At 40.2% G+C, this 20,645-nt stretch overlaps 2 protein-coding genes across 5 annotated transcripts in view; both read left to right on the top strand.

The window, feature by feature from the left end:
- The first annotated feature begins 425 nt into the window (after window positions 1-425).
- On the top strand, window positions 426-6,002 carry LOC105936436 (cAMP-dependent protein kinase inhibitor alpha). Of its 3 annotated transcripts, none has more exons than XM_012877301.3 (3): window positions 426-769; window positions 2,325-2,517; window positions 4,224-6,002. In XM_012877301.3, exons 2-3 carry the CDS (start codon window positions 2,355-2,357, stop codon window positions 4,295-4,297), a joined length of 237 nt encoding a protein of 78 aa, XP_012732755.1. In that variant the 5' UTR covers window positions 426-769; window positions 2,325-2,354; the 3' UTR covers window positions 4,298-6,002. The 3 variants fall into 3 exon arrangements, with proteins under 3 accessions (XP_012732755.1, XP_021179581.1, XP_021179580.2); XM_021323906.2 differs by having other exon boundaries at window positions 426-772; window positions 2,327-2,517; XM_021323905.2 differs by lacking the exon at window positions 426-769 and adding an exon at window positions 1,342-1,441 and having other exon boundaries at window positions 2,327-2,517.
- Window positions 6,003-10,936: 4,934 nt separating this feature from the next.
- Window positions 10,937-20,645, top strand: part of lyn (LYN proto-oncogene, Src family tyrosine kinase) — a 33,004-nt gene continuing 23,295 nt past the window's right edge. Inside the window, exon 1 of one of the 2 annotated variants that reach the window (XM_012877318.3) lies at window positions 10,937-11,115. The gene's annotated coding sequence lies outside the window, so the exon portion shown is untranslated. Of the gene's footprint in view, window positions 11,116-11,583; window positions 11,605-20,645 lie in introns of those variants that run through there. The other variant, XM_036129204.1, reaches the window with a different exon arrangement.

Raw genomic sequence — 20,645 nt, 5'->3', positions numbered from 1 at the left:
TAGGAGGATTTTCCATAATTAATTACCAAATTTATACGAGAACAGACTCTTTAATCCGCTGAAACTGCCATGCATACATTGTGTCGTTCACAGTAACAGACTGGCAGGATCAAAGAACTGGAGCTTTTATTTATTGTTGACAGCAGCACCATCCCGTGGCCAAGAGGGGTATTACGATTTCTCCATCATGGTTAAGCAATGCACCCACATTCTTATCCGATATAAAGCAATCAATATTAAATTTAACGAATCTAGATTATTTTATTTTGTAAATACTAAAATGAACACGGGTTTTGTCATTTTAACTCAGCATAAAGCACTAAATATAAATTGAAAATCTAAATCTGTTTTTTTTTTCCCCAAATAAACTAAGTGACGCTGAACGCACCGTGAGCCTCAGTGCTGCTCTCCGCTCTCTCGCCTCATCCTTTTGTGTGCTCTGTCCAATGGACGCGCAGATGCGGTTTGCTGCCCGCTAATTGGCTGCAAAGGAGGAAGATGCAACGTCCAGGGACAATAGATTGAGGACTTTTTAAGGCGTCCCACTGATGTGGTGAAGATCCTTTGACTGCTGTCGCTGCTTTAGCGTGTGCTCGGAATTATTGTCCCCCGGTGTCTGCTGATTGCTGCAGCTCCTCCTGCTTTGGCTGGGCTCTGCTTGTTTATCCGGATCGTTGGATGGGATGTCGGCCCGTCGCGCTCCGTTGCATGAAGTCATGTCCGAGAAGATGTAGCTCCGGGTTGTTGCTGTTGGTGGCTATGTCTGCAAAAGGTAGGACGCGTTTCAAACAAGGCCGTACGTGCTTTTTGGATAGCCTCATTCTAGATCTGGATGGTTTTTTGATTGGTGACTTCTCCCAAACATGGCCACTTCCGCCAGTGCAGTTCATTTGAATGGAAGCATCTCTCCTTGATAAGGGTTTATTGTATCAGATAACATTCATGTTTCCAATGTGCTCTATTTTTTCTGAATTTTGATGGCTTTGATGTGGATTTTATGCTGTACAGCAGGGTGACAACACAATTGTGAAGAGCAAAGAAAAGGATACACAGTACAGCAAAATTAAAATAAGAATAATCACAAATAAACTTATGACTCATGTCATGCATTTATTGATTCAATGCTTTCTAGAACCAGCTTTCCCTGCAATTACAGCTTCACCTCTTTTAACTTGGGGCACGTCTTTACCAGCTTTGAAGCTACAGATCGAACATTGTCTCTGCAAACAGCTATTTCCAATTCCTGCTGCACATTCTCAATTGGATTTAGGTCTGGGCTTTGACTTGGTCATCCTAATGAATTAGTATGTTTTAAACTAAAAACGTCCCCTTTTTTTGTCTGGATGTATGTTTAGGATCGTCATCCTGATGGAAGGGGAACCTGCACCTAAAGTCTCATGTTTTTTGCAGCCTCTGACAGGTTTACTTCCAGGATTACCCTGTGGGTAGCTCCATCCAATGTTCCATCAACTCGCACCAGTTTTCTTCTCCTTGCTTAAGAACAGAGCAGTATTCCCCACAGCATCATGCAGCCTTCACCGCGTTTTATAGAGGGGAACATGTGTTTTTAATTTTCCCAAAAAAGTTCAGTTTTGGTGCCATCTTACCAAGCCTGTATTCTTTCATGTTTGATATATCCCCCACATTGCTTGTTCTAGCAAATTGCAAACAGAACTTCTTATAACTTTCTTTTTTACAATGTTTTTTTTCTTCTCAACACTCTTCATTAATAGCCAGATTTATGGAGTGTACAACTACCAGCTACTGGTACTGCTTGACAGGTTGTCCTGCCAGAGCTATGGATCTCTGCAGCTCCTCCAAGGTTACCATGGGCTTCTTGGTGGCTTCTCTGATTAATGCTCTCCTTCCCCAGCCTGTCCGTTTAGTTTGCCATCCATCCATCCCTCCGTCCATGTTCTTTCGTATTTATGACAATCAGCTGTATTTTTACTGAGATTATGTTCCATAAAGATGGTCTCTCTTCTGACTTCTCACACTAATTGCTTGCATTGGACTTGATTCAGGGATATCTGAATGAATGCTACAATTTTCAGATTTCTATTGGTGTAAAATTTTGAAAAAGTTGGCATTTTACTTTCCCTTAACAAATGTTTGGTTGTATTGGTTCATCTGGGGTTCAAGGGGTACATCTGTAGCTTATAGAAACACGATTCATTTTTAGAGCTAAGTATTTTTTTTTTGTAAAACACAGCAAAGTTTTATAAGAAGTATAGATTTATGCAGTTTTGTCGTTCCGTCATCGTTTTCAGTTGCGCACCCTGCTATATTGGCACTGAAGATCCAGGTGACCTTCTTTGTGTTGCAGGTGTCGCTGTCTGAACGATGCTGGAGCGATGTCTGATGTTGAGACCACGTATGCAGACTTCATCGCCTCCGGCAGGACGGGTCGCAGGAACGCCCTTCACGACATCCTGCAGAGTCCCACCGACCCGCAGGGACGAGAGCTGTCCCTCACGCTGTCTCTGTCCCAGCTCCACATCAACACAGGAGGGGGCGGTAAAATGATCCGACACTGTCTCTGTTTAAACGCAGATTTCTGTGACTGATAATATGTCTCATGCATGAAAAGATGAACTTCCTTTCCAGTCAACTAAAAGGTTAGGATGGCCAATAAAAGGCATCTACGGAGGTTTTACTGCGGTAGAAGCCTCTCCTCACCTTTGGTTTCCAGCAGTGAAAAGTCATCTAGTAAAAACAGTCTGACTTGAATACTTTTGGGGGCTCGTCCAGGATGCACTGTTCGTTTTAGTCGTTTAGAGAAACTGTCTGCAGTCAAACAATAATATTAGAAATCAATATTAGAAAACAATTTTCCACGTTTAAACTTTTTCACATTTTGCCACATTACAGCTACAAACTTCTGTGTGTTTTATTAAAGGTTTTATGTGTCAGATCTTCAGAAAGTGGTGCATAATTATGAGTCGTAAGGAAAATTATACATTGTTTTAAAACTCTAACACAAAGCACTTTTGCATTCAGCCCTCTACACTCTGTTGCCACCAAGAAATCCAATGCTGTCGACCGCCTCCGGAAGCCATCTTCCTCTTGTTTTCTTCAGATTCCTCCTGTTTGTAATTTACTCTCAGAATCAATCGAGTGGTTCCCGGAGGTTTGTTAGAGAACATTAGTGGACAAAAAGCATCATGAATACCAAATAACAAAGCAGACAGGCCAAAGACAACATTGGGGATACGTTAAAAGAAGAGTTATGTTTTAAAACAACATCCTATCCTTTGAACATCTCCTGCAGCACTTTTAGGTCCATCCTATAAACATGCCTAATTGGAAGACATGGCACTCCACCTCAGCAGTTTACATTCTCACAGTAACTCTGGAGGAGCTGTATAGATTCACAGCTCAGGTAGGATAGTATGGGGACAAATATTATTGTAATATTTAATTATAAATGTGCACTCCACTAATCTGGCCTTTAATGAAGCCCATTTCCTGTTTGCCGTGAGCCATGTAGGGTATAAAGCTAACATTTAGAAAAAGCCTCTCTGGTCAGATGAGTGAAAGCTGAGTCTTTTGGCAGAAGACTACAAGAAGCAGCAAAACCGCACTTAACTGTGCGTCGTGCTGCTGACGTTTCTTCAGCATGCACAAGGAAGCTGGATGGAGCTAAATACAGATCCTGTTAGAAAACCTCAAGAGAACAAATACAGCCAGAACTACATTATCCTGATAATGTAGTTCTTGCTACAGATGATGAGAATCTGTAGCAAGACGTAAGAACTGCCGTCCATAAAGGCTCTTAATCGGCTACGGTGGTTCTACCAATTGATGCAGGAGGCTGAACACTAATTTTTTACTGTTCAGCCTCCACCACTGTTTTTAGATTAGTGGAAGAAAAAAACGCAGTGTATTTATTTTTCTTTCACCTAACATTTCTGTGCTACTTTGTGTTGGCCTAGCACATGAAATATCTTCAATAGTTTGTGGTTGTAACGGGATCAGACACTTTTGCATTCTCATACATGCTTTTTTGACTGTTTCTGGATCATTGCACTCAGTTTAAACATCTTTCAGAGCAAAAAATAATCATTGTATTAGTGCTGGATACAAAGGTCTACGCCACACACGACAGTGTCATTAACTGTTTACAAGTGCCGGAAGAATGTATCTCACTGTGTAGAAAAACAGCAGCTAGTTTGGAGTTTAGAGAGCTATAGCACTGTTGCTATTTTTCACTCTTTCTGCAGATGAGGAAGACGCCGAGGACAGTCACAGCTCCGCTACCTCGGCCCAGCGTGAGGCGGAGCAGAGGAACAGCTAAACCGCCGCCTTCTCCTTCTAGCAGACGGGGCGATGCCGGGCGGATTACGGCCTCCGTCACTGTGAATCCGTTAGTTCTGAAAGGCCCGGTGGCCGGAGGTTAGGAGCGTCGCCGCTGATACGCCTTCAGGCAGAGCGTCCACCCCTGCTGAGGTGATCGCTCAAAGCTGCAAAGTGGAACGACTGACGCTTTTTCAGTGCCGGGAGTACGCACGATAACGACCTGGCCGTTCTTTTTTTAAACTGATTTTGGTTTCAGTCTTTGCGGTCCGACACACAGGCTGAAGGACTTAAACTGAAAGAGGAAAATGGAGCCGGCGACCAATGTGCGTCCTGCAGTAGTTCAAGCAGTTTGTAGGACCACTGAGACGTGCCGGTATAATGGGTCACAGTGGGAGTAGCGGGATCGTAGAAGCAGCGGTGCTGCTAGAGGCTGTATAGCACCAGTTAATGGTTTGTGCTTCCCTTGAACTGACATTAAAGCAGAGGGATGCCGACTTAGCCGTACCCGAACTAAAACATTGAGCTCTGGAAGTCCTATTTATGCTGAATTGTTTCAATTTCATACTGTAGAGAACGACAAAAAAAAAAAAAAGATGTTCCAGGAGAGGTAGTATGCAGGTAATGTGAGTGTACTTTAAAATGTGTGTCCTTATTTTTTACACGTTTCTAACAATGCCGATATTATCACAGCCTTACACGAATAGTTTGTCAGGTTGCGTCTATTCGGTTTGTAGCTGAGAGCTTGAGAAGGAGAAAAGTCTTTCTCGTGGGACTGAACTCGGACGGATGAGAAAGATCAAGCTCATCTTGAGGGAGACCCCGGGGGCAGGCCGAGAACACACAGGACGGAATATAGCTCCTCTGCTCCCACAGCTCCTTGGAAATGGATGCATTTTATAAAAAAGGTTAAAATAAAAAGCATCTGGTTTTTCACTATGTAACATGTCGACGAGGCAAAAGCTATTCTGGTTGCCAAAATTAAACTTTGCGCTTTCCAGGATTAAGAAGGCCACTACAAACATTTGCAAACGCATGAGTCTTATTAAACAGAGGTGAGGTTTATTTCCTGGCTTTAAAATTATGTGTGCAAAAAAAACCAAACAAACATAAAAGTACTAATCTTTGACCTGTTAGGTGGTAATGGGAATTTAGTTATGCAACTATCTGCGGTTTTGGCATCCCACTTATAATAACTGTTGGCTTGGTTCAACTGAGTTCAGAAATCATTGATCATGTTGGTTTAGAAACCTAAAAAAAAAAAGAAGAAGAAAAGCATGTTGAAGATAGAAAATGCCACCGTAGGGTCTAGATTACAATTTCTTTAATTTGATAAGAGCCGTGGATTTGAGAGGCCGGTTTTGTTGAGTTTTTAAAATCGCCTTGTGGACTGTATTCTTAAAAACAACATGCCATTTTAAAGAAAACAAGAAGCCAACATGTCAGATCATAAATCACCCCGTTGGGATGACGTCTGCTCTATAATTTCAGGACCATACCCAACGAGTTGCCCCCTGCTGGTAGGAACGAAGAATGCACTTTCAGGCCCATCTGTACCACTGCCAAATTAAATATGTAGATATAAAAAAAATGCAACCACTGTGTAAACGTATGCATGTGTTCCACCTTCATCATGAGTCCTTTCAGCACCTTTTGGTAGGAGATCTCTGCAGATCTTCAAAATGGCTGGCAGCATACATGTAAAACTGTCCACAAACAGCAGCAGAATGAAAGGAACACTTCCTTATTTCTAAAAGATGATAAACCATAACGTGATGTGTTTTTTTTTTTCCCCGACCTTCGCACTTTATTTTCTGCGTGAGTAATCATATTTACAGTCTGACCTTTCCTGTTATAACTCTCACAGGTTTTGTCACATTTGGATTGGCCCACAGATTCTCTGAGAGTTGTTTCTTTTATTCCCTCCAGTTGAACGTGTCCACTTGTTTCCTGGTTCAAAGAGCAACAAGTGACATGTTTTATGGCTTTAGAGGACAAGTGCATTTTACGATGGCTCCAAGATAAGGCGGTGAATATCAGCTGGCTGCAGCTGCATTGGTGTCCCTCTTTTCTTCTTCTTCTTCCTCTCAGTGGTGAGATCAGTAAATGCACTGGCCCAAACTGACAAACTACTCCTAAATGTTAATATGCAAGTGTCAGAAGAGCTTCCAGGTACACGCGTCTGTTTGTGTGAATGTTTGGCCAACTTGCATTCCTGCTCATTTGTATAGAACTGATACACGCTCCTTTTTTTTTGTATAGATCTGCATATATGTGCTCTCTACCCTCCTTCACTCCCCATTGGAGCTTCAGCTCAGACTCATTTATCATGATAATAATGTAGGGAGATAATGTAACTCCTTCTTTTTTGTTGTTGTTGTTCCTTTTGTGAGACCTTTCAAATTCAGCTCTTCATAACTCAGCATGTAGAATATCTGCATGGTTTCTTCTTCTTTTTTTTTTTTTTTTGTCTGAGTCTCTATAAGTGTATTTCCTGTTTACTATGTCAAACTAAATTAAATAGATGATCAATAAAAAGAGGGTGGAAAAAAAAAAAGAAATGTTTCTTGTGTTGTTGCATTTCTGAAGCCTGACCAGCAGGTTGTACTGTTGCAGAATTGAGGGTACTTACAGGTACAGATCAAAAATGAGGGAATTGTATAAAAGGGCAATATTGTTTGCCAGTCGTTTTCAGAAAGCGAAAAAGTTGTTTTATAGAGATTCATTACAACATAGAGTAAAATATTTCAAGCTTTTATTCCTTGTAATTTTGATGATTACGGCTTAAAGATAACCCAAAATTCCTTCTCTTGGAAAATTAGAATATCACATGTTTTTAACACAAATGTCAGTCTTCTCAAAAGTCTGTTCATTTTTATGCTCTCAGAACTTAGTTGGGTCTCCACTTGGAATTACTGCATCTATGCCCGGTGGCATAAAGGCGGTCAGCCTGTGGTTCTGTGTAGGTGTAATGGCAGCCTGGGTTGCTTCGATAGCCGCCTTCAGGTCATTAGGCTTGTTGGGTCTGGCGTCTCTTATCTTCCTCTTAACCGCCCATAGATGTTCTATGCGGTTCAGGTCAGAGGAATTTGCTGGCCAATGAGGAACGGGAACACCGTGGCTATTGAACCATCTTTTGGTACCTTTGGCAATGTGGGCAGGAGCCAAGTCCTCCTGGAAAATAAAATCTGCATCTCTATACAGCTTATCTGCAGAAGGAAGCAGGAAGTGCTGTAGAAGTTTCAGAAAGCCCAGTGGACCAACACCAGCAGATGACATGGCACCCCAAACCATCACTGACATTGGAAACTTCACACTGGACCTCAACTAATATGGATTACATGCCTCTCCAATGTTCCCGCAGTCTCTGGGATCTTGATTTCCAAATTAAATGCAGAATTTGCTTTCATCTGAAAACAGGACTGTGGACCGCTGGCCAGTAGTCCAGTTCCTTTTCTCCTTGTCCCAAGTAAGATGCTTGTAGCCGATGTATTCGTCTGTGCGTGGTGGCTCTTGATGCACAGACTCCAGCCTCAGTCTACTCCTTGTGAATCTCCAAATTTTTTTATGGATTTCACTTGACAATCCTTCAGGCTGCAGTTCTCCATGATTGTTGAGCCTTCTGACCCAGAGTGAGAGACCGTTGAAAGGCTCAGGAAACCTTTGCAGGAGTTTTTAGCTGATTAGGGAGTGACATGATGTTCCAATAATTACCTTTTTTTTTACACAGTATTTTAACATTCTAACACTCTGAATATTTGGGTTTTCATTATCTGTAAGCCAAAATTACAAGAAGCAATTGCTTGGAATATATCACTCTATGTACTGACTCAATAAAACATGAGTTTTACTTTCTGAGAAGACTGGCATGAAGCACTGCACTATTATGCAATATTCAAATTTCCTGAGATGTACTTGTATAAAGTGTGGTGCAAAAGTTCTCATTATTACATTTTGCCATTTTTAACATTACTCTTTGATGTAATTTATCCAGGTTTTTATGTGATAGGCCAACACAAAGCGGTGCATAATGGTGAGGTGGAAGGAAAAAGATGAGCGGTTTTCCAAAGTTTCAGTTCAGACTGAGCGTGAAAAAGGCGTCCAACGCCTCCACTTGGACACTTGTGCACTTTGTGGTCTGACGCATGTCTAGAGAGTTTTTGACGCTCCGAGCAAAGTATGGGAGGAGCTATACTGTACCTCTTGAAATGCAGGGAAATAGTTACCTGACTCCGCCAGATAGATTTGCTCCGCATATCCATCTGGAAACCTTCCGTTGAAGTAATTTTGGGAAGGGGCGAAAATACTGGTTAGCTGATTGGCCTATGTTGGTGATAGACGGGCCAAATTAACCAATCAGACTCGTCCAGAGCGACGACGAAAACACAACCACAAGCCAAGCTACTCTTGCTGCTGCAGGTAAAGGCTCGTTAGCTCAGCAAAGAAATACTTTGTAATTCCGATAAAACTTGCTCGATAGCCACGCTAACGCTAGTTTCGTCAGCTGAAGCCGCCATGTTCTTTAGACTGAACTGTTGCGCTCCTCGTTGCGTCACACCTCAACCCGCCTCAAAGCCAACGCTGATTGGACGTTCGTTTGGTGAACGGCTCCAAATTTTCTTTAACAGAGGGTAGCCAGACTGATCTGCGAGTGAAACCTTGAAAGCTCGCGAGATCAGGATGGTCTCACGAGGCTAGGGAAATAGTTACCGTGGTAAAAGTTTTGATAAGTTACCCGAGATCCCGGCTTCCTCATTAATCGTCTTCCGAGCAAGGTCCTTTCTAGATAATAGGATGAGCACAAACAACGACTTTGAGTTTGTCCCCCATCGACTTCCTGGCTCCTCCTGGTCCTTCCGTCTCATCAGAAAAAACTCCACTATGCCACATAGTGGCGTTTGATTGGTTCACGCCCTGTGTCCAGCTGCTAAAGTTCCGATTTTCCAGATCTACCATCTGCCACTTTGGACACGCTAGATGTGTGTCAAACGGGCAAAACGCACAATGTTAGACCTCTCGATGCTCCTAGACACGCGTCCACCATTGACTTTGCATGTAAACTAGATGCCTCTCATGCACAAATCGTGTTCGGTTTGAACGGAGCATAAAAGTTGCAGGACAGGGACTCTAGATGATTGGAGTTGGAGATTGCTGACCTAGACATCGTAGCTCTGGCTTTATGTCTGGGATCGTTGTCCTGCTGGAGGGTTGATCTCTGCACCCAGCTCATCTTAAGCAGCCTGTAGCATATATTCCTCCATAACTAACATGGATTCCTATCCATTTCCCAGTCAACTGCAATTAGTGTTGCCAGATTAAGCTTGTTCATGCGCAACAGAGCTTATTTTGAAGACATTGGGCTGGGAAAAAAAAGGTTTGGGCAATTTGCTTAAATTTGGGCTTCTTAACACAACATTTGGTGGGGTTTTAGAAAGCCTTCATGGGAAAATTTCAAATAGAACAGTTGTCATCGTCAGGCAGAAAAGTTTAAACTTATCATTAGTTAATATAAATTTAAAACGTAGAGAATCAGTCAAACTTGACATCATCAATCGGTGACAGTCATTGGTCAGTCAATTTACACTGTGAAATGATATTGGTCAATGAAAATACAACATAGTTTGCATTCCTCAATTTAAGAAAAGGCATTTGATGTCCTATACGAAGGTATGCTCACTTTAGGTTTTTATTGCAATATGTGGCTGACTTAATTGTTGTTGCTGATTCGGTTTAGCTGATCAACTTGAAAATGTTTCATGGCTGTGTGTGAAAGACAAACATAAGATTAATCTACAGTCTGTGTGTGTGTGTGAGAGAGAGAGAGAGAGAGAGCGAGAGAGAGAGAGAGAGAGAGAGAGAGAGAGAGAGAGAGAGAGAGAGAGAGAGGTGAGTTAGTTGAGATAAGTTCATCTGGCCCAGCCTCTTTAAGGCACGCGGCCACATCTGAGCTGGTCAGTGTGCCATAATCTTTCCATCTGACCTCACTCAGCTGTAAACTTTTCCCCAACTCTTTCCCAGAGCTGTCTGCTGGGATCCTCAGTCTTCATGATGCTGTTTGTTCACTAATGTTTTCTAATAAAAAAACTTCTAAATTCTTCACAGAATAGCTGGATTTATACTGAAATTGCACACTGCACTTTAGTAATTAGGAGGTTTCAGATGAGTAATGAGTTGGACTACTTTTTATTTAGGGATGGCAGAGTAAAGGGGGTAGAATATTACAGTTGTTTGAAGTTTATTTATAAAAAAAAAGAAGAAGGTAAAAACGTATCATATTTGTTTTGCCACAACTTGCTATGTTTTGTATTGTTCTAATACATAAACCCTGAACACGATGCATTCAAGCTTTTATTAAATTTGTACTGGGACAAATTGCGGAAAAGTTTAAAGGGGGTGAACACTTTTTCAGGAATGAAAGATAAATAGCACAAGGTTTAAAAATGTGCCATTTAACCTACCAACAAAATCTGTCACTGTGGTTCCTACAAAAAATGCAGCTTCAGCCTGAAAAATGTGCCGTTGCGCCTGTGTGTTTGCCAGAAAATGTCTGTGTGTGTGTGTGTGTCCGTTGCTGATTATGCAAATAATCATTAGACAATCGTACCAGGAAGTTTGGGCAAGATAGAAAAATCCCCGAGCAGCTTGTCTAAGTTCCTCATTCTGCTGCAGCAGTCCAAGGCTACCATATGACCCGCGTGTCAAGCCCTGTGTGTGTGTCAGCGCTCTGATGAATAGCACAGAGGGCATTTCTGAAGACTAGAGGGAAAGAAAAGAAACTTCTTTAAACTAGATCAACACTTTTTTGCCAGGGATACAGAGGTAAGATCTGCTGCATGTCCAGTGTGTCTGAAATCTGTTTGTAGAATTTAAATTGGTCAAAAAAAAGTGGTTCATTTGTAGATTAAAAAAATTGATGGGCTTGCTCACTTTTTTGAGTTAAAATGTCAGGTTGTTAAATATAACCCTTTTCAAAGAAGCTCAGCGGTGCCTACACGTGGTTGTCCTGTCCCCTTTATTTAGTTTGTCTGCCTCTCTCATGGTCCGCTCGGTCTGTTGCTAAAGGGGGTTTGTGCGTTGGTCACGGTGTGACACACGGGGGGGATGAGAGGGCTCCAGATCGAGACCCCCCGGTTTCCGGCTGTTTACCGCCTGTCGTGTTAAAAATACAGCAGGGGCACTGAACCGACAGCATGAAACCAGCCAGCAGAAACCACACCGATCCTGCTGCTGCGCGTCACCTTTCCATTTCACACAGACAATATTGCCATTTTCTGTGTTTTCTTCTTTGGTCTGCTGTCTGCAGTTTCTGTTTAATCGGTCTGGCCCTTCTTTGTTTGAACGGTTTTTCTTCCTTTCGCTTGTTTAAATATTGTGAATAGCTGTGCAAACCTCCATGTGGATATTTTAATGATATCAGTGGATAAACTTTAGCTTTAGGAACAAGGATCTTTCTGAAGCAGAAAAAGAAGTATCTGAACTTGTTCAAACATTTGTTGATTTGAAGGAAAGATCTGGAAATGTTGTGCACACCTTGGTCTGGTCAAAAATTTACCAGATCCAGTGTTTAAGTTTATTGCTACCCTATAAAACCCAACAGTGCAACTCAACTTCCTTCATCAAAAACTTTATTTTTTTTTTTCATTTAAATCACAAACAATAGAAATTTGGAAGATTAAAGCAGTTTTTTTTATGTAGACTTGTATTTTTGCAGGTTTTTCATTTTAAACAAATAACAACAAGTTTGCCTTTTTTGCCTCACTGTACAGCTTGGAGCTTACTTCAATGCCATCAGAGGTTTGCAGAGGTTTCAGAATCAGAATCAGATTCTGATTCTGTTTGGTTCAGTTTGGTGATAGAAAACAACTGAACGTGCTCAATCCTAATCAATGTTTGGTATGTTTCTTTTAAAATTACTTTCATTTACTATTTCAACAGCACCCAAAACTGAATGCTTAAAATAATAAAGAGGGAACAGAGAAAAGCTTTATGAACTAATTTCCTAGTATTAAAAAATATTTTCTGACTGTTTAGAACAATAATAACGACACTGATATATAAAACAATGTACCAGGTCTTCTGTTATGTTAGCCTTTCATTCCCAGTTTACACATAAAAAAGGTGTTTGTTGCCAAATCCTTGTTCCAAGCAACCTTTTACATTCCAAAAGTACGTATCTCAGAATTCTTGTAGTTTCTTTTTCTCTTGATATGCTGTTCCAAGATTGCCAGTGCTTCCTATCATGCCGCCCATTTTAAAATATTGTAGAGGTTCATCACAGAGAACGCAGACAACTACATTTAAATGTCTGTAAACTCAGTTACGAAGTTCAGTTAGAGCAGAAAAATGGACTAATGTGGAGCAATTAAGAGGGTGCAATGGTTTTAATTGCAATGATTGGTAAGGCAGGGAAGACACGTGTATTTGCATGGTACTGTAGACAAAGAAGGCAACTATTAGTGCTTTGCAGGAGAATTGAGGAACAGATTTAAAGTAAATTGCGATTAACATAAGAGTTAAAGTAACATAACTATAGTAACGTTCAAGCTTCAGCTTGACTACATTTTCTTTTTACCTAGGATGGAATTGCAATGTATTGACTCTGTATGATTGGATTTCTGTACGATGTGTTCGTGTAGTGTCCAAACATTTGTTGTGACTTGGCGCTATACAAATAAACTAAATTGAATTGTTTGAATAGTTACATTAATATCTGACAAACTTATTGATGACATTGATAAATGGACTGAATTTATATAGCGCTTTTCCAGTCACACTGACCACTCAAAGCGCTTTACACTATAGCCACATTCATCCAATCACACTCACTAATCTGCACACATTCTTACACCAATATGCAGATCAGTTGGCAGGTTGCCCAAGGGCACATCAACATGTGACATGGGGATGCTAGAATCGAACCAACAACCTTCTGATTGCAAGAAGACTACCTATTGAGCCACAGTCACCCCAACACAACAGCCAGATACCCTGGTACTTATGGTGTGCAAAACTGTAATGCTCATGTAGTGCCCTATCATATCGATATCGGATGATAAGTGGCCCAAAAACGGAGCCTTGAAGTACCCCACATGCAATCTTTGTCTTGTGAGTTTATGGTTGCCAAATGTCAAGCACACTACAAGACAATCCAAACCACTTTGTCAGTCCGTATGTTATGATCAGCTCTGTCAAAAAAAGTAACTGAGATCTAGTAACACCAAGACAGAAGTTTTAGATACATCGTCATAAAAAAGTGTAAATGTCATTGAAGCAATTACCAATGTAGAGTTGTGATGCGGTTGAAAACATGACTCTAAAGAAAGGTAATAATATATATATGAAAAGGACTAAATTAGTTATTGCTGTTTAATTATATTACTCTTAGGAGAATATACTATTTTCTTTCCAGTTAACTCCATTTTCTTTGTAACTATTATTATTATTATTATTATTATTATTATTATTATTATTATTATTATTATTATTATTATTTTTTATTATAATTGTTATCATCATCATTTCCAGCTTAACTGACCCTTACATGATGGAACATGCAATAATGCTGAATTGTTCCAGACTTACTGCTGTTATCGTGCTGCTTGGCCAGAGCACATGATAAAGCTTTTATTGCAGAGTCAAAGAACGAAAGAAAACATGTACAGCAAGCTTGCATTTGCATTAGCAGAAGGAGAGCAACAAGTGCAGGTAGTCATCTTAATTCTATATTATTGTAAATTAATTAATTGTGAATTTACACTATTCCACACAGGGTAAAAATTATACATACAGGCGCAAAGATATATATATATATATATATATATATATATATATATATATATATATATATATATATATATATATATATATATACAGCCCATGTAATATTTGTAGAAATCTCTTCAGATGTTGCTGAGAAGCTGCATGCTGTTTTTGTTTTTGTGAACAAGCTTCAACTTTGACTTTCGCTCGCTAATTTAGCTCATCGTCACGGCCAAGGTGATGGAGTTCATATACACTGGTTGGTTTTCTGCCAAACACCCAACTTTAAGTATATTTCATACATTTTTAACAAGTCTAAAGAGAGGCCCTTTCAGAAACCTAAGGATGCCCACCCATTTCATTGTTCTGGACAATGAATTTGATGGTAGTCCTCTGTTTGCAACATTTCTCCCACTCTACTGAATGCACCAGTACCACCGGCTGTGAAGCGGACCCTCTCAGCATGATGTTGCCCTCATCATGCTTGACATGTGGCCCAGTGTTTTGACTCATCTAAACCAATAACTTTCCTCTTAAAGGTTTTTTGGCTTGCGGGCAGCAGCAAGTTTCAGTGAAGCTCGCGGACGTCCATTTTAGGTCACTTCTGTCTCAGTGGTCCTTCTCAGGCATTCCTCTCAGGCCATATTGATTTAAAACGTAAATTCAGTTCAATTCAATTTTATTTATATAGCCCCTTCTGATGAATCATGCCATCTTAAGGCACTTTCCAAAGTCAAATTTAAACAGATTATACAGACTGGATCAGATTATACAGATTGGTCAAACGAAATTTCCTATCTAAGGAAACCCAGTAGATTGCATCAAGCAGCATTCACTCCTGAAGAAGCGTAGAGCCACAGGGAGAGTCGTCTGCATTGTCCATTGCTTTGCAGCAATCCCTCATACTGAGCAAGCATGAAGCGACAGTGGAAAAAAAAACTCCCCTTTAACGGGAAGGAAAAACCTCCAGCAGAACCAGGCTCAGTATGAACGGTCATCTGCCTCGACCGACTGGGGGTTACAGAAGACAGAGCAGAGACACAACAAGAGAGACAAACAAGCACAAGTTTGTGCTCTCAGATTGGGACTCTGGTGCCTCTTCCATTCAACGACAGGTTGGTTGTTTTTGGGTTCTTCCTCTATAACAACCTGAGCATTTTCCTTTCATCTGAGGGTCACAGTTCGGGTCTAACGCTTGGCACTGAGACAAAACTGGGTGCTCCTACAGAGATGTGGCTTTAGAGAGGAAAAAGCCTGCCAAGGTTAAGATTCTGGAGTGTCACGGACGCTGAAACAATTGGAAATTAGATAGACAATGCTCAAAATTTGTTGCCAAGTAACCAACCAACTCAAACAAGTTGTACTGTTTGTGACAGGAAGACGGTCAGTCTGATGCCAGGACTTTCTGGACAGCTGCAAAAGGCATGTTGTTTCTATTGAACTCGCCAAGGGACATTTAGATTAGTTGGATTGTTGGTCCAATCTGAAAAAGGAACCTTACAAACAAATAATTTGAAGCCCAAAGTTGATAGGAAATTTTTGCCGGTGAGAAGCGTATGTAAAATTCTGAACAGAGCTTCATTGATGATTCCTCTTTGCCGTTTATGTGTTTCCTCTTTTTATTTTCCCAACTGTCCTCCTGGACTCTAAAGAGTGTTCATTAACATCTTTTGTTTTAATCTTTATCATTTTTTATGACTTATGCTTTTGCAACCCATCATATTTTCCCTCCAAAAGTATATATTTTTTTGTCCTACAATTTCTGCATTAATATCACCGACAGTAGAAGCTTTTCCTGGGTTTAACATCTACTCCATCAATGGTATGCTTAGCTCATTTCTTTATAGCCAGTGCATGTTTCCTGGTGTAAAAAATCCTCTCTATATCAAAACAAACTGCAGGAAAAAAAAAGTTGATGGCTGAAACAGTGTGGGTTCCTTACTTAAAACCATAATATCACAGAATGTACGCTGCCCGACTCCTGACCCAATAAGACAAATTCCAAATGCATGTTTGTCACTTTTTTAGTCCAGGTTGACCATTTGCATGTGCATCTGCCATTCTGGAGATTCATGGTCAAAGAGAGTGGTTTGTGTTCGTATGTCAGAACAGAATGCTTTAAATTTGAATGCATGTGGCTTGCATTTGAGGTTGCATGTGGACTGGCATCCTGTGTGTCTACATTGACACATAGAGACAGCGCTAAATTAAGCATTGTTTCTGGCAGAGTGTGGCTTTAATATGTGTTAGCGCAAACTGTCCAATCAAAAGTGACCTCGATGCAACAAGAAAACGCAAAACCGCAGTAACAAATCTTTTATCTCTCGCTCTGACATGGTTTGGGCGGAGCAGTCCAGGCGCTTACGGGGGGACGCAAAATAGTTTGTGTGATCCTGCTCACCCTATTTGACTCTAGTATTAAGCTTTACATTAATTGATTACATTCTGGTGTCTCTTGGCCAATCTCACTCCTATCTGCTCAGTAGAATCTACTTCCACTTTCAAGGGAACTCTTGAGTTGTATTTGCAATCGACCTTAAAGGTCCTATTCAGTGATAAATTCTTTTCAGCTAACGATGAACATTAGAAATACAGCTGAGTGGTGAAGCCTGGGTTTTCAACTCAGGATTTCACAAACTAAAAGGTTCTAAGGAAACAGAGAGAGAGAAAAAAAGGAAGAGTCTACTTTGTGTGTTTTTTGGGTTGATGACATCGCAAGAGGCACAAGATTAAAGCTGATATCTTGGTAATAATAGTCATTGTAGCTGACGAGTGACTTGACAGATTTTGACACAAACTTAGAAGCATTTCAGTAGCATTTGAGTTTCCAAGAACACAGCCTTACATGAATGAGTAAGAGTTTGACTTAAATGCTGGTTCTGGCAGTTTTACTGTTCTTTCCATTGAATAATTGCTTTGAATCTGCACAACAGAGTGACACTAAAAGTAACATAAACATTTTTTAGATACGTTTTTCTTCTCATTATGTTGGAATCTGTTTGCTTTTTTATTTACATAATTTCCCAGAAATATCAACATTCCGTTGTTATTATTAATATCATGATATCGCGGGCAATTTTCCTTTCTACATAAGCTGCTTGTATTTTCTTTATTGGTGCTAAATTTTCCTTAAATCCACACCTTGGTCTCACTTACGCTTCAACCATTTTGCTGAAGCCTGATTGAGGAATGAAGAACATTTGGTCAAACACATGCCAACATTGAGGAGAAAATGAGAAAAACACAAGTGGAAGCACTGAAAACATGTCTGATCAGTTGCCTTGCGCCTTTTGGGATGTCACCAGAAACACTTGTGCATTTAAGATTGTTATTGAGATTGCAGAATTTGTCTTGATAAAATAACAATTTACAAAAAAAGAAAGAAAAAGAAAAACAGCCGTGTCTTTTTATATAAGTGACAAACTGGGCTTTAACTGGGTTTTGAGTCATTACACGGAAAACTCTGTCCAGTAGCAGACGCAGATTAAAATGCAGATTATGATGCAGATTATATGGGGCCTGGTATGAAAAGTAGAACTTCAAACACATAAAAAAGTAAAAGTTATGTGTTGCAAATTTTCCAGTACTTTTAGGTCCTACCTCAAATTCTTTGTGGCTTTTTAACTCCTGCCGTCCAGTTAGATTCAAGGAAAGATTAGACGAATGGTCTTGACTTGGTACATTAAGGGCTATGGTCCTAACAGAGCATGCTGAGTCAGAGGCAGGGGTGCTGTCAGGAATTATGGGCCCTATGACAACAAATCAAAACCATTCCAAAACCTTATATAAATATTAAAAATGTTCTTTTTGGGGGCCCCTGACTGACAGAGGCCCTTGGAGTTGTTCCAACCTTTGCCCCTATACAACGCCCCTGCTCAGAGGGTCCTTCCAGCCTTCTTTCCAAGTTTTGGTTATTTCAAGTACTCTAAAGATCATTCCAACAATCAAACTAAGATGTTCTATAGATATCATGCCCTGTACTGTCACTTTTTTAAAAGTGTTCACATCCCTGCTAAAACGCCAGGGGTTTCTTTGACATAAAAATGAGACCATGATAAATAAAATTTCAGAACGTTTTATACCGTTAATGTGACATAAGTCCCGTATAATTCAGCTGTAAAACAAATAAGTGAAAAAAAAATCAAAAAATAAAATAAAGAAGCTACAACAGCCTGGTTGAATAAGTATACACTCCCTTAAACTAAAACGCTGTACCTTTTAGATTCAAAAACAAACAAGTAGTCTTCATTGGTAGGAGTCTAGAAGCAGGTCTAATTGAGACTTAGTCATATTTGTTCTCTCTACCTTCTAGAAGTGCTTCAACTCTGACTACGAGGACATCTCTTGTCCAAAGCCCTCTTCAGGGAAATTGGGATAGATTTTCTGTCAGATTTAGCTCTGGTGACTGGTTAGGCCGTTCCAAATACATCTCTGTTTGGACTCGCTGTAATGCTGATGAATGAAATCAGCTTCAGCTTTCTAGCTGAAGGTTTTTGACCAAAACAGACACGGTTTTTTTTTATTTTTCATTTGCTCATATTGCTATTCACAAAAATCTTAGTTTCACCTGGAGAAAAGGAACCCCACAGCATGATGCTGCCACCACCGTGCTTCATAGTGAGTGTGGTGTCATTTTTGTGCCAAACATGCCTTTTGTAATTAGGTTACTTTTACCAGACCATAACAGTCTCCAACAAGGTTTTGGAATATGTGAGCCAGGCAAGATTGTTTTTTTTTTAGTTGGTAAAAAAAGGTTTTGGTCTTGTAACCCAACTTCTTGGTCCAGTTTTATAAATACTACAGGAGAACATTGCAAGATGAAAAACAAAGCCAGTACTTGCCAGCTTCTTCAGTGCAGTTGCCGACATCCTGGTAGTTTATATGACTAGCTTCCACCTTGTCTTCTCATCAGTTCATAAGCAATCAAAATGTTTAGGATTTTCCGCATTCCCCCTATATTTCACCCAATTAACAATGATTGTTTTCATTTCACTATACACATGTATGAAAAGAATGACTACTACTACCTTTTTATAATGAGAACCTAGGAAACCTCTGTGCAAATTATGGATTTAGCTAAAGGATACAAATGAGCAAATGTTAATAATCCTGCTGGGACAGGCCGACCTTTGCTTCAGGTGAATCAGATTTACTAGGATCGATGTTTGGTGTTGGCTCAAGAGGAGTACATGTTAAAGCTGGATCAAAATGTACACGAAACAAACAATTTGGCTTCAGTGTCACGAATCGGAGCAGAGGACCCAGAATTCAGCCAGACCAGCAGAGGTTCAGATCAGGTTCTTTATTAACAAAAAGCAAAACAGGGAAAAAAGCCAAAAAGACCGTCAAACAAAAAGACGGCACAAAAATAAACAGAGTAACGGGGCAGGCACGGCAGGAACAGGCAAAACAGGATGGCTCAGGTTTCTGGAGACAAGGGGGTCAAAAATCCAAAAGCAAACCATAACAGAAAGTTGCAAGAGGAAAACTCACCCATACTCAACAAGACAACCTGGCACTGATGTCTGGTCTCAACTGTTTATATGGAGGTGGAAGCAGGTGAAACCGGTCAGAGATGATTGCAACAGGGGTGGAGTAAGGCAGGTGTGTAGAGTGGGTAATTAGACCAGACATCAGTGCTGAGGCTCAAAACAAGAACAGACAAATCTAAAAAGCTGACAAGACAAGAGGACAGAAACAAACTACACACACAACTTACAAAGAAACAAAATCACTCTAAAGAAAAAACCTAAAACAGAAAATAAAGCTTAGACTAAAACAGATGACAAAACCAGATAACCTAACAGTAAATAAATACCCAGACAGGACAAAAACTCAAAGCAAGCAGAGAACCTAAAGCAGGAAAGTAAAATGACTCAAAAATAAAACCCGAACAGAAACCAGAATATTACATTCAGATGTGCACACCTATACTTCAATTAAATTGCATGCTTTTATGTGCCAGTAAAGATGGAATGAGACGTACAAATCACAACATCCTGGCATTTTAACTGGGTCGTGTTCACTTTTGCAATACCATTCTTCACACATCCCACAATAAGTAAGGTTTTATACCAGGATTGCCACATTGATGTATTTATCACAGTGGCCTGATCTGTACCTGCTGCATAATGTAATCATGCAACAAGTAAAAATGGTAAAATTTTAGAAAATTTAATATTTTACAGTGACCAGCTTTTATACAAGCTATGTGGATATAAACTTTCATGGGATAATCCTTCGGCATTGCGTGTTGTAACCAGACCCGGCTGCAGAAACAAATAACAGGGGGGGGCATTGCATTTTTTTAGGGGGGCACATTTTACATGCTTCAGGCTGAACAGTGGCTCTGTGTCTACCCCCACAGTGCTGAGAAAGAAATTCTCAATCAAAATCTAAAAAACCAACCAAACAAAAAGCAATAGTGTAGTCAGTGTTGCCAAATTAGGCAGGTTTCCACAGAATTAGGCTTCCTTTGAACACATTGAGCTAACAGCTTATGGGCAGGTTGTAAAAATTTGGGAAGTTTTTCAGAACATTTGTTGGGCTTTTAGAAAGATTTACTAACAAAATATATCAAAATTGGTCTG

This window comes from Fundulus heteroclitus, unplaced genomic scaffold, assembly GCF_011125445.2.
Source record: "Fundulus heteroclitus isolate FHET01 unplaced genomic scaffold, MU-UCD_Fhet_4.1 scaffold_146, whole genome shotgun sequence".
In the NCBI taxonomy this organism is placed as follows: Eukaryota; Metazoa; Chordata; class Actinopteri; order Cyprinodontiformes; family Fundulidae; genus Fundulus; species Fundulus heteroclitus.
The sequence above is the reverse complement of the archived record's forward strand: the minus strand, read 5'-3'. Positions and strand labels throughout refer to the sequence as shown.

Excerpts from the sequence above, each read along its gene's own strand:
- LOC105936436 (XM_021323905.2), top strand. The coding sequence starts at position 1,398 with ATGTTTTTTGCAGCCTCTGACAGGTTTACTTCCAGGATTACCCT. Across the intron at positions 1,442-2,326 it reads TTTACTTCCAGGATTACCCT|GTGTCGCTGTCTGAACGATG; the intron begins GTGGGTAGCTCC and ends TTTGTGTTGCAG. Across the intron at positions 2,518-4,223 it reads CATCAACACAGGAGGGGGCG|ATGAGGAAGACGCCGAGGAC; the intron begins GTAAAATGATCC and ends CTCTTTCTGCAG.